Source organism: Rhipicephalus microplus, chromosome 5 (genome assembly GCF_043290135.1).
Source record: "Rhipicephalus microplus isolate Deutch F79 chromosome 5, USDA_Rmic, whole genome shotgun sequence".
Lineage (NCBI taxonomy): Eukaryota > Metazoa > Arthropoda > Arachnida > Ixodida > Ixodidae > Rhipicephalus > Rhipicephalus microplus.
In genome coordinates, this window is record NC_134704.1 from 28364427 (window position 1) to 28377660 (window position 13234).

Sequence of the window (13234 nt, forward strand, 5' to 3'; positions counted from 1 at the left end):
AGAGCATGAAGAGCGGCTTTTCGGGGGCCTTTTGTAAACTTTCTGGGCCACCACTGTAGGTACACATGCATGGCACCTACTACGACAAAAATCATGTGCGTGTGCGTGTGTGTGTGTGTGCGTGTGCGTGTGCGTGTGCGTGTGCGTGTGTGTGTGTGTGTGTGTGTGTGTGTGTGTGTGTGTGTGTGTGTGTGTGTTTGCGTGCGTGCGAGTGCGTGTGCGTGTGCGTGTGCGTGTGCAGGAAAGCACCCAGAGCACCATTATTCGGTATTCTGGAGAGAAGCGAGGTACCCGCTTACACATCGTCACTATGTGCAATTTGTTGATGCGGCGCCTGATAACGATGAAGAGTTATGGTTGAGTCCTTTGTAAAAGGTTGCAACTTTTAAACGGCCTACTAGTTTCGTAATTTTCATTGTGTGGCGCCCAGGCACTGTTTTACTTCCCTAACACACTTTGTTACACATGTTAACGGTGTTCCAAATTTAACTACACTTGGGAGGCACCCGCTACTCCGCACATCATCGTGATTTTTGTGTTGTAGGGAAGCCGTCCACCATGCCATTATTCGTTATTCTGCGGAGAAGCGAGGTACCCGCTAAAAACGTGCAGGACACTGTGTGAACATTGTTGAAGCGGTGGCTGATGACGATGAAGAATTATGGCTGAGTCCTTCGTAGTGAGTCGGAAGCATTCAACGATCCGCTCGTTACGCAAGTGTCATTGTCATTTCTGTTTTTCAAAACGCAAGTTTGTGCATTTTAATGTGATTTCTTTTCTGTCATGAAGCCTGCATAGGGTCTATTTGCAAGGGCTTTTCAAGCACTTGAGTGGCTCCATCAATGAAGAAGAAAGAAAAGTGGTGAGGCTCCGGGTAGAATGTTCGGCTACCGTGCAAGAGTGCATGGGTTCGAATCACGTTGTATTCTGGGTGTTTTTTTTTTCTTATTTCGTGTACTACTAGTTTCGCACACTGGCAATGGCGTCGGTGGACAACTACGGCGCCAAAAATGGTTGTTGTTGTCATCTCATGGCAGCCTTCGCTGTAAAGAAAAAAAGTATTCTGAACGATGCACGCACCATGGATAGTCAAGAGGTTGGCGTGAGCGACGGTCATTTTAAAATGGCTGAGTGAGGTCGCTGTTCGGTGCAAATACTCGTATATTTACATCAAATTAGACACGTAGCACAAATTACACGCAGCATTAAGTACATCAGGTATTCGCCTACCAACTTCAACCATGCTACTCAAGATGCGCTTCTGCGTTTTTGTGCTTTTGTCCTCGTTCAGGCGCTTGTCGTAGGTAGTTCTTGAAGATCAAACAGCAGGAGTGCTATCTGGTGGGTTCGTGGTACCTTCTCCTTCCATGCCGAGATTGTCTGATCACCGGCCATTGACTCTCTTTATTCCGTTCCTCGCCGTCATACGAGGCTTGAAAAGCGCTGCCTGTCAAAAGTAATCACTCGTAGCTGTTCCGTTATGTCGGTTTCTGCGGGCATGCCAAAGCCGTGTGAGACTCGACTAAAAGCAAATCAGCACGAGACTGAGCTCGGGTCCGCGTTAATTCGACGCCCGCCGCGCTCGCAGCAGAATAAGCGCGATTACCGACTTTCGTAATCGCCACGCACCGCTGCCCATAGAACTGCACACTCACGGCGTCACAGCCGTCGCAAAATGATGCATCGTGTGGCCAGAGAAGATAGAGAGCACTCTAATGAGCAGTGAGAGGGGCCGAGGATTCACGGAGGGTTATACAGAGACCTGAGCTCGGGAATTCGGGATGGAGTGCATCGGGCGGAAAGGTTGGGAGGGCCTTGCTTTGTGCAGTCTGACGGTGTACAGTGAGCACGGGTGTGTGTGTGTGTGAGGCTAAGCGGATTATGGCCTCGGGGTCGGGAAACGAATCCCGAGGAGGAAGACGTCACGCAAGCGTGCGCTGTGGTCTCGGCGATACCCAAGTGGCGACACCCCATCCCAGGGGCACTCTTCACATCGGGGGGTTTTCAAAGCTCGATGGCAGGCCGCGGTTTCAAAAAAAAGGGATAAAAAAAAAAGAGAATTGCACTGCCGGCCCCGCGCATCGTTGGGCAGCACAGACGCATTGCGGCTGTGGAAGTTCGTGACCTCCGCGAATCTCCCTTTTCTCTAGCTTTCTTTTATGTTGTATCCCAGTGGGCTTTAGGATATAGAGGCTTCGCAAAGAGCGTTACGCTGTTGCTTTAACTCTCATGAGTTCTTTCTTTAGGTGTACCTCGCCGATGTAAACTTTTAGCGGTTACCCTATACGCTGTTGAGTCTCTCGCGTAAATGTTCTCGCGCGTGCGTTTTAATGACCGCCTTACCGGAGCGGCCGAAAGGCCAAATGCTATATACAGTCCCGTGTACTTTGATTTAGGCGTACGTCGAAGAACATGGGATCGTCTAAATTTCCAGAGCCCTTCACTACAACATTCCTCATAATCATATTGTTGTTTGGGGACGTAAAACCTCAACATCGTTGGTCACGGTAGATTTAGGACTACGGCACTCGGTTCCTGACCCGCAGATCGTGAAGTCGATCCCGGCTGCGGCAGCCGCATTTCGCTGGAGCCGAAATTGTAGGGTCCTATGTACTGTGCGATGGCAGGGCACATTAAATAACAATAGATGGTCGAAATTTCCGGAGCCTTCCACAACGGCGTCTCTCATAATCATATCGTGGTTTTGGTACGTTAAACTCCATGATGATATTATTATTAAAACCCCAACTATTGTTATCATTGTTATTTTTAATTACTACCGTGAATGTTTTCGAATATGTCACATGGTTTGTCTGCATGACGCCAATAGGTTAGCCCCGCCTTGGTGGTCTAGTGGCTAAGGTACTGGGCTGCTGACCCGCAGATCGAGGAATCGAATCCCGGCTGCATTTCCGATGGGGGCGGAAATGCTGTAAGCCCGTGTGCTCAGATTTGGGCGCATGTTAAAGAACCCCAGGTGGTCCAAATTTTTAAAGCCCTCCACTACGGCGTCTCTCATAATCATTTAGTGGTTTTGGGACGCTAAACACCACATATCAATCAATCAATAAATAAATCAATCAATAGGTTAGCACGCTCTAGAAATTACGTCTGCAGCCACTGCGCACTAATGTGCGTCTTGCCGGACAACCATCCACCCACCCACCATCGATAACGCTAGGACGTGCTACATTAACGCATTTATAGAGCCCGACGTGTTCCAGCGAACGATGGTTATTTCTACGATGGACGACTGCCTGTATCGTTGTACCGTCCCTTATGAAAATGAATTTTGAGAGTCTAATGTGAAGCTAATACACACCTAATGAGTCATTAGAGTCTCTTAGCATCAGGTGTGCAATGGAGACTCAGATGACAACATGCAGCAGGACTTCTGGTGATCAAAGTACGCAGATTTTCCAGTGTGTGTCCTAATGTTAAAACACATCACAATGAAAAAAAATTTGCGTTAATCTCTTATAGCCAACAAAAACTCAATTTCTTACTACTAAATGTAATAATCGCGGGAATTCTAGATCTCGAAACCACTATATGATTATGAAGAACGCCGCAGTGGAGTGCTTCAGAAATTCTATTAAATTTTTTCATAAGGGGTGAGTGTTAATTATTTCTGCTGGTCAAAATTTTTATCTAAAAAGAGCTGAATCATTACATCGTGCCTCATCTGTTAAATTCTGTATCGCTACAGCAACTTGGCTGTACAAATCCTTCGTTGCAAATCTGCGATTCTTGTACATATACTCGTGAGCGAATGGTCAGAGATACATGTGATTGCATCACAACTACTTCGTATTGATCGTGGTTGGCACGTGCCCAGTAGAAGCGCTGATGTGCGTCACATATATCTGCTATGCATGGGGATGACGACAATTGTTTTGCAATATCTCTTTCTCTTTCTACCTGAATCGGCTCATTTAGAACCTGTTCCACGGACACCCTTCAACACATCCACTTTAGCCAGACAGGAGGAGGAGGAGGATGAATAAATGAGGAAGGACAGGGAGGTTAGCCAGACAGGAATGTCCTTGTCGGCAGCACACGACAAAAACAAAATGCTTGATAAGGCGTTTTCAAATATGAAAAAAAGTGTGGGGCCCATATCGTTTAGGTGAACATTATGAAAGCGGGTTATTCTTGCGCTTATCGGTTGGTGGTCGCCATTTCATTCCCCTGACCTCTGTTGTGAGAGACAAACCCATGGTGATGAAATGCCCTTACATAATATATTTCTTGAGGATTGCTCCGGTAAGTTTGTCGTATAACGCAGTCATTCAGCGTCACTATCGAGCTGCGAATCTAAGTCGACTTCCGCAAGAGCACAGCAGCATGGTGCGGCGCTTCTTGTACACTATCGTCCTTTATGAAAGGGAACACGCGAACGCGTGGACTGTGCTCTGCGGCGGCTGCCTACAGCAACATCAACCGACAGCAAAAGAAAACACGTTCACCTTCAGCGTCATCTGTTGCCAAAAAAAATAACGAGTTATGACCAGCATGCAAGCGCTGCTAAATTGCACTCCCTCTCTGCTCTGGCCTGCAGTGCGTAGTTCGCTGCCAACATATCAAACGTTGTGTGCTACCGCGGCGCAGGCTGCAGTAATCGTTTGATATCGCTCGCCGCGCGAGTGGGGAGGGAACGTAATCTAGCAGCGCTTGTCTACCGGCCATGACTCGTTATCTCGCTTTGCCATAGATGGCGCTGAAAGCGAACGTGCTTTCTTAACTTGTCGGTTGATGGTGCTGTAGGCAGCCGCTGCAGAGCGCAGGCCACGCGTTTGCGTGTTCCCTTTCATAAAGCACGACAGTGTATGCGTGATAGCGTGAAACCTGCAGCAATGCCGCCATGGCCGAACCACGCAGCTCCACTAGCCGCGCACCTTCACATTGAGTCTAACGGCTCTGAATTTTCTTCGCACACAGACTAGCCAGGGCGGCCATCTTTAGGGCTAGAAATGCTACTGTCAGGCTTTCCGTTGTGGCTGTTCGCGCCGAGCGCCACGATCTGCAAATGCGTGCTCCTGCTCTGGCGCAGGTGCGAGAACGTGGACTCTGTGATCGGCTTCATCACCATCAAGGGACAGCGCGAGCGGCTGGACAACTTCTGCGGCTCGCAGCTGCCCAACCAGATCATGTCCAACGAGCACCGCATGACCGTCATCTTCCAGAGCTTCGGCAGCAGGCCGCCCAGCGTCAAGGGATTCCGGGCCATCTACCAGTTCGTCACCAGTGAGTGTTGTTTCTTGTGTACATAACTGACCCTGCACATGTACGGAAATACAGTCGAGAACAAAATTAGAGATACCATAGTAGTCTGTGCCAAATTAGAGTTGCAGTATAAGCTACCTTTAAATTGCAAAGGTGTGCCATGCTCTGGCTAGCAACCGCAACTATGCGGCGAAGTCGTACTCCGTTTTTGCAGACCTGCCTACATGTCGCTGACCAACATGTTTGTAACGCGGTGAAGACCGGTAATTAAATTGACTGTTGATGACTGGCGCCAATTGAGATCGCTGCAGCTGTGGCGACTTCAAGAAATGCAAAAAAATTGGCCCCACCATCAGCTTCTCCGGAACGTGCGGTTCCCAGTGGCATATGAAAAACTGGCGTGCACATACACGCTATTTCAAACGAGAGCACCGAACTAGAGCCCAATTGCATCGCAGCGCCTTCTGACGGCTTCACGGCTAAGTTTCGGTGCTTGTACTGCGCACGCGCGTGCTTTTCTACTCTCCCGTGTGTTCGTTCGCTCGCTTCAATCGCGTACACACCTGAACGTGAGACGAAGCGCAAGGGCCCACTTCTGCAGTCGTCGTGAGAGCGATGGCATTCTTACGTAGTCGTGACGGTGCAGAGGGCTCCAGCAGAGCTCGGAAATACGTAACTCTTTATTTGGCTGATCTTGTGGGCGGAAAACCCGAAATCGAACTGCAAGCGGGCAACGCACGCTGTGCGTACACCGATATCGGCGAACAGAGCGTCGGCCGTCGATAAACCGATCATCCTTGGAACGCGCCATCTTTTCGAAATTTCCCGCCTAATCACTGGTGGTCGCACAAACTCTGGAGTAAGATAGGCTGTCCGCGTCCTGCGCGCATTCTTAACAAAACGATCTGCTACAATCGCGGAGCTTCTCGAACACTGGGGTGTGGTCTGCGCCGAGCATTGCTGGCAGCCTTTGTGGGTGTAAACCGAATGCAGCAAAATCGAAACGAGAAACGTGCGTCGCAGTATTGTGGCGAAACTACTTCGTTTATACAGCCCAAGCGTTGTCGTCGTGATATCATCGCTTCCATATTGCACCTTCATCACCGGTTCCCTTCGCGCACTTGTTACAGGTGCCCCTTGCCATAGAGGTTCCTAATATACACTAGAGGGAACTATGGCGCTAGTGTCTATGGGAGCTTCAACGCACGGTGCTTCAGCGAGCGTAGGACTGATGAGTAGTACACACATTTGTCTCGTACTTCTGGCCTGCTTTTGGCTCCGTGTGTCCTCGTGTGGCTTCAAGCTGTTTTCTCACAAAACAAATATTTGCAAATGCTCAGCGGTTGTGCTTCACCATCTCATTCTTTTAGACTTACCTTTCCTAATCGGGTAGCGAAGTTCAAAAGGGTTGAATCTTTCTTTCAAAACAAAACCTAAACACAGCAACAAACGAAGCCGCAAGTACAATTCGCTGTCCACAAGTACGAGGACTGGGCAAATGTGTGCGCTGCCCATCATTCCCATGGTCGCTGAACGATCGCAGCGCCACTGTCCCCTCTAGTTAATTTTACGAAACTCTATGCCCCTTGCAACCGCCGAGGACTCTTTCACGTGTATCGCGATACTTGGTAGTGGCACTTCCCACCGCGCTCCTTTGTCTCGTGACGTATACCCTAAAAGATGTCGCTAGTGCTGTGATGAGCGTGCAGTTGCCCTTTGAACTTGTTATGTAACGGACGAGTGTCGTTCGCTCGGAGGAAGAATATCGCGAATCAAGGAAGTGCCAGCACTCACAGATGCGTGAAAGGGCACGGAAGCGACGTGAACCTTCCGGCTGCGCTGGCTGCCACCTTCACCACAGTTGAAGGGCTCAGAATTGTTTTCGCTACTGTTTTACAAACTTGCCCTTTCTTTTTCCATTTCGACTCAACGTGGTTTTCTTTTTCCTTTTTTTTTACAGATTTTGGCATTCCTTCCGGTCGTCAGGACCCACAGGGTGGTAAGTTTCAGTTTTTTTTTTTTTTTTTTTACTGCTCCGCCTGTTTTGTTATTGCGTACTGTCGTTCACATCAAACCGGGGGTTGAGCATTTAGTGAGTGATGTGCACGTTAAAGAACCCCAGGTGGTCGAAATTTCCGGGGTTCTCCACTACGGCGTCTCTCATAATCATATGGTGGTTTTGGGACGTTAAACCCCACCAATCAATCAATTAGCGAGTGATGTGCGCGTCCCACATAGAACACGTCCTTTAATTCACCATGGTGTACATTGAGCCTGCATTGCTGCTCCTTCAGCTACGCTCGACTGCGCTGGTTTGATCCCCGCCGTCGTACATTTGCGGCTACCTTTAACGTCACACCCGAAATTCACAAGCTCGTTAAACGTCCTGCTGTTGGCGATATCGATTACCGTATAACTTCAGAGGCACGCCGGAGTTTTCAGATGGAAACGCTATGTTGCACCTGGAAAACTTAATGCCTTTTCGAGACGGATTAACCAGTGGGTAATCGTGCATTTATACCGCAATTTTCACATCGAATGGCACCGATAACAAAAAATAGCCCATTTATTGCAGGCAAGCTGCATCAGTATGCGAGCCCGCTTCACTTCTGAAAAAGCTAAAGCACATATAGGCGGCGGCGTTGCCCGAGTGTGAAATTCTGCTCGCTCAGCTCGAACATTCAATCTTAACGCGGTAGTGTTAAGGAGATTTTTCGGCAGATATCGTGGCGACTGTTATGAGCGAAAGATTGATGTGGTCCGCAAATTAACATTCTAGGTATACGCAAAATAATAAAAAATCTTCTGTCAAAGTGGAAATCGAAGCTAGGACTTCCTCGGGGCAAACATCTGTTCTAATATCACGTACGCCAGTGCCTACAAAATTGTTTTGAAAAAGAAAACAAAGATGTGTGAATACCACGCAGTGTGAGCAGCCTCTTTGACGCATGTATTTTAATGTGTGACAGAAGCGTAGCATCGCAACATGAATCAAAATAAATGAATAGCGCTGCTTATGGCCGGTTTTAAGGCCCACAACTTGAATAGCGCTAAAGCATAATGTGGCGCCATCCTTGAGAAGGATGTGCACTGTTTGTCGTGTTGCGTGTTGTTGTGTGCTTTATATTTATATATATAATGTCATTGCAGACCGGCACACGTGATTGTCAGTAGCCAATTACGTGCGTACGCGTTGCTTCGTGGTGCGGTTTTAATAAATGGCAGCTGGTCAGCTGAGTCGTTGTTGGGCTTACGCGGTGTACGTCTGACTCGTTCGTGTCGGTGGGCCGATTGCCTGCACGCACCAAGTTCCGCGTCTAGTCATCGGTCCCCTTGCCGTCGTTCGGACGCCGCCCGCCGACACAACACATAATTCATAATTGTGAGCAACAGCATCAACCGAGAGCATTGATTCGCGGGTGCGCTCGTTGCCCTATACGGACGCGCAGCGGGTAGTTCACCAATTGACAAAATAAATAATTACGGCAGACTGGGCCCTTCGCAACTGTACTTGCAGCGTGGGATGTTGCGGCCAATGTTGAGCGCATGTGCGTTCTTTTCCTCACGGCATGGCGTCCACCGAAGCGAAGCTACGCTAGAGACTGGAAAAGCGATGTGAGCGGTGCCCGATTACGCAATCACGCTCTATCCCGAACGCAAACTTCAAGCGCCCTCCGAGTTTAAAGAGCGAAGCTGTTTAACAATCGTTCGTTGTTCAGTCCGTACTAAATGATTATCTTCATCCTAAATGGTTGTGTGCCACAGAAGTTGGGTAAGTCCCACCTCCGCTAAAAAAAAATAGGAAGGCAACAATACGTTAGCGCAACGAATCGCTGCGAAGTGACTGCGGTGAACTGAAGACCCCCCTCCCCCCGCACGTACGAGAATAACTAGAAAAAACGGGAAAGGGCAATAGCGGTTGCGGGAAGAACCCGAAGCGATTGAAGCTCAATGCCAATGACGTGCACGCCCAGTGTCTGTGACTGACTGTTCTTAAATTCGGACCTCTCTGCGCTGAGACCTATAGCACAGTACATCCAAAGCCTAGCAACGACCTATAAGCAACCTAGAAACAACCTGCGTCACCTAGCTGAGACCTAGAGTGACCTGGAAGCAACCAGTTTTAGTCTTGAGAATCGTCCAGCTTCAATATTTCAAGCCTGGCGCGGCTTCATTAGTGAACGCTTGGCCAATTTTTACAAAGAAAGCTGCTGAGGTCACAACTCAGGTCACGTGCAATTGTCCGCCGCCTGTGTCCGTAACCTAGCACCAAAGACACAGGGGGGCTCGAAACCCGGGTGTGCTGGATGTCAGCCCAGTATTCAACCACTCAACTATAAGCCGGTGCTTGTGCCTTGTTGGCAAACCTAGCACCAAAGACACAGTGGAGCTCGAAGCCAAAGTCTGCTGCGTGTCAGCCCAGTATTCTACCACTGAGCTATATACGCTGGTGCTTGTGGCTTGTTCGCGAAATTACTTTAGGCAGACTTAATGTCGGGAAAGCAATCGTGTTAATACGACTTATAAAGAGTTATAAAACACCGAAAGAACAACCAGTCGTCGCACAATGCGTATAGCGTTACGTGTGGGTCGACCAATGCTTCAACACATTACAGAAGCTTGTTCTTGTTCCCCTATAAATTGTGGCACATGCCCACTTTAGCCAAAATTCTTCATCGTCGTCAGCCATTGCATGAACAATGGGCACGAAATTCCTTGCAAGTGGATAACGCGATTTTCAGAAGAATGGCAAAAAATAGATTAGCGAATGCCGGCCTACTACTCAGTTTATTATTATTGCCCTAGTGGGTATCAAGCAAGTGGGCTTGCAGTAGTTACCTAAATAGTGTTTTTAAAAATCTCTGAAAAGCCGCTCGTCTAGCTTTCGCTGTGACTGTGCTGGCGTTTTTTTTTTTCTTTTTTTGAAGTAAAGCGTGTTAAGAATTGTGTTTAGAGAAAGTGTTTAACGATTTAGAGTACTTTATATTCTACTATGGGAGAGCAGAAAGCCTACACAGATTTCTGTAGCCGCACGTTTTGTGCAAAAATCCGTCATCGGCGAAGGTGCAAAAAAAAAGAACATTAAAAAAAATGTGGCCACGGAATGTGCACCAGTGACTTGCAGATTTGTGTGCGTGTTTACTTTTTTTTTTTTCGAATAATGGATGACCTCTCAAGTGTGGGCTTCTCGATGATCAGCCCTTACTGATATGGTGATCTTATCTTTTATCGAGGTCGAATGTCATTTCGTGCTGCCACGTTTCATAGTTGCCTGGATTATGCAGGCGTGACCCTCTTTGGTGCCCATAGGAACATTAATGATGAGCGGCTAAGCACGCGGATTGAGATCTCGTTCCTGGCGTAGAGGAAAAAAAAAGTTAGGAGGGAGCATTGAGCGTTGGGAAATAAAGAAAGACAGAAAGAAAGAAAGGAAAAGAACGAGAGAGAAATAAAGAGAGAAAGAGAGATGAAGAACGAGAGAGAGAAAGAAAGGGAGAGAAAGAGAGATAAAGAACAATAGAGAGAAGAGAGAGAGAAAGAGAGAAAGAAGTATAGGAAGAAAAAAGAGAGAGAGAAAGATAGATAAAGAACGAGAGAGAGAGAAAGGGAGAGAAAGAGAGACAAAGAACAAGAGAAAAAGAGAGAGAGAAAGAAGTATAAGAAGAAAAAAGAAAGAGAGAGAAAGAAGTATAGGAAGAAAAAAAAGGAAAGAAAAGAGGTAGGCCAGCTTCGCTTGGCGTTATTTTCCTGATAGGGCAAGAACTTCCGTGGGTTTTTTTTTTTTTCTAAGCATACGAACCTTGGTCACAGCATGAGTCCGAATGACTATGCTTGCTGACGAACCTTTCTCTCTCATTTTTTTTTTTTTGTGCTTGCAATAGTTCCGTTAATTGCGAAGCATGGGCGAGCAGCCTTCCCCGCGGATCCCGCTTCGAACGCCACTTTTCGCTGCGACGCGCAGAAACCGGATAAAACGAAATTCGAAGTGTGAATTCCTCTTCCTGGGTGCTCGTACTATCTTCGGATATTTCCCCGCGAAGCTTTATCGGAAGTCCACTTCAACGAAGAGACGATGGAGCTGCAGTGTATCCTATTCGTGTCGCCGGCAGACTTAATTCGTGCGCGTTCGGGGATAGGCCCTTCGGAAGACGGGATCTCTTAAGGAAGTAAGGGCCGTTTAATCTCACGTCGACACGTTCTTCCCAGCTTTCCGTTTCCTCGCTGTTTCTTTCTTTTTTTTTCCTTCTTTACGCTGCTGCGTTCCGTTTATTCAATTTGGCAGAGTGACCCGGAAGCCGAGCAGAAAAAACGTCAATCACGGACGTTTCGCGCGATTACCATAGCGAAAGCAGGGCGCAAACACGGGAGACAAAAGGAAATGTCGTCGCGTTTCTCGTCAGCCCAGTTGGCAATAAAGTAACGCGAGAAGAGAACCGGGAACGAGAACGAAATGAAGGGGATATAATTCGTGACAGGCGGGGAGGGGGAAAAGGGGTGGTTAGGGTTAAGGAACAGGGTGCGCTGGTAAGGAGACGAGGCGTGGTGGGCCACTATGGCTACGCACGAGCGTAGACAAGCCGCGGCGGGGAATGTATGGCGGCGTAGCCAGAAGTGGCAGCTTGGCAACTTTTTTTCTCGCGAAGCGAGAGAAAAAGACGTATCCCACCCGAACCCATCTCGTGCCCCGAAGTGTGGCGTCGTGTTTGTGTTGCGGCGGCGGCTTTGTTCTTGGCCCGTCGTTTCCCATCTCGGCTTGTTGCTCAACGACGCGTCGTAGTCGTCGTCGTATATATGCAATGAAATGCTGGGACGTCGCGTGTGTTGTGGGATCTCTCAGGCACACAGTGGCGCCTTTCTCTGTTCGAGTGTTGTTTCTTTCCGCGGCGAAGAAGAGGCGATGCTCGACTGGGATGCACGCAGAATGGAATAGACGAGAGAGAGAGAAAAAGAAACGAAATAAATGGCTTCCTCCCGGGGATGGCGTTTTTAGCTGCGGCCTCCCAGACAACGCCCGTTTATTCGAGCAGCGAATGACTCTCCGGGGCAATAATTTCTGGGCTCACAACTGCGCGTCTGCAGCGTTTTCGAAAAACGGTAAATATGGCTGCGGAACAGGGTACGAGAAAAAGAAAATTGGAGATGAAAGCGCCCAACTGACGCGAGAAGCGCAAAGAATAAGCAAAAGAAAGTGAACGACGCTGCGATAACTGGCCACAGGCCTTGCGACGAGGCTTTAGGGTCGCTTGCATCTCTTCACTTGTGATGCTGAAAGTGCGAGACGCCTGAAATGCAGACCCAATACGCCATCACTCGTTTCCCCGAGCACCGTAAGAACGACGCTTTAGACGATGTTCTTTTCCAAATTGCTTCGACTGGTTATCACTTTTCATTTAACGCTTCTCCTGATTGTTGTATGTGCGGAATTTCTTCTTTATTGATAGTGCCTGTTGGGTACATCAGTCGCATTTGTGTAGGGTTTCCGCTGAATGTCAAAACGTGCTGGCCGTGCGCTCCTAATGTATTGACGATCCTTGCGACTGCGCGTCGCGCTCTCCATATAGCACCCAAACAACGACTGCGAAGAGTGGTGCGACTCGACAGTTCACTCTAAGGTTCTCGACCATTCACTAAAGTTTGTCTCTGCAGATAGTTACGTGCGCCCTTTTTAGGCTGCTTGGTTTCGTTTTATTCTTCTTCTTTCGCCTTCTTTTAGTCTTAGCTTTGCTCTTGCGCAAAACTTTTGGGAGCTCCCAAAAGCTGCTTACCCCCATTGTCAACGAGTAGCTTGCCTTACTATGCCGAAAAAAAAAATGACAGCCTCTCGGCACGCGATCGCCTTAAAAGGACCCTTATAAGTGTTCGCGACAGGTCCTCGTCCTTCGTCGTCGCCTTCCATCGCCACCGCCTCGCTCTTCGTCTTCCTCACTCCAGCCCCATGCATCTGCTTCCTCTTGAACGCGTACCGACGGCTTAGAAAGCCAGGCTCACTTTCGGGACGAGAACTCCT

At 48.4% G+C, this 13234-nt stretch overlaps 1 protein-coding gene across 2 annotated transcripts in view; it reads left to right on the plus strand.

The window, feature by feature from the left end:
* The window catches only part of LOC142817699 (suppressor of lurcher protein 1-like), a 237114-nt gene that overhangs the window by 201588 nt on the left and 22292 nt on the right, over positions 1-13234 (plus strand). For both annotated transcript variants that reach the window (XM_075895057.1, XM_075895056.1), the window contains 2 exons: positions 5054-5247; positions 7187-7225. In XM_075895057.1, the coding sequence (XP_075751172.1) occupies positions 5054-5247; positions 7187-7225 (233 nt within the window). The remainder of the gene's footprint in view (positions 1-5053; positions 5248-7186; positions 7226-13234) is intronic.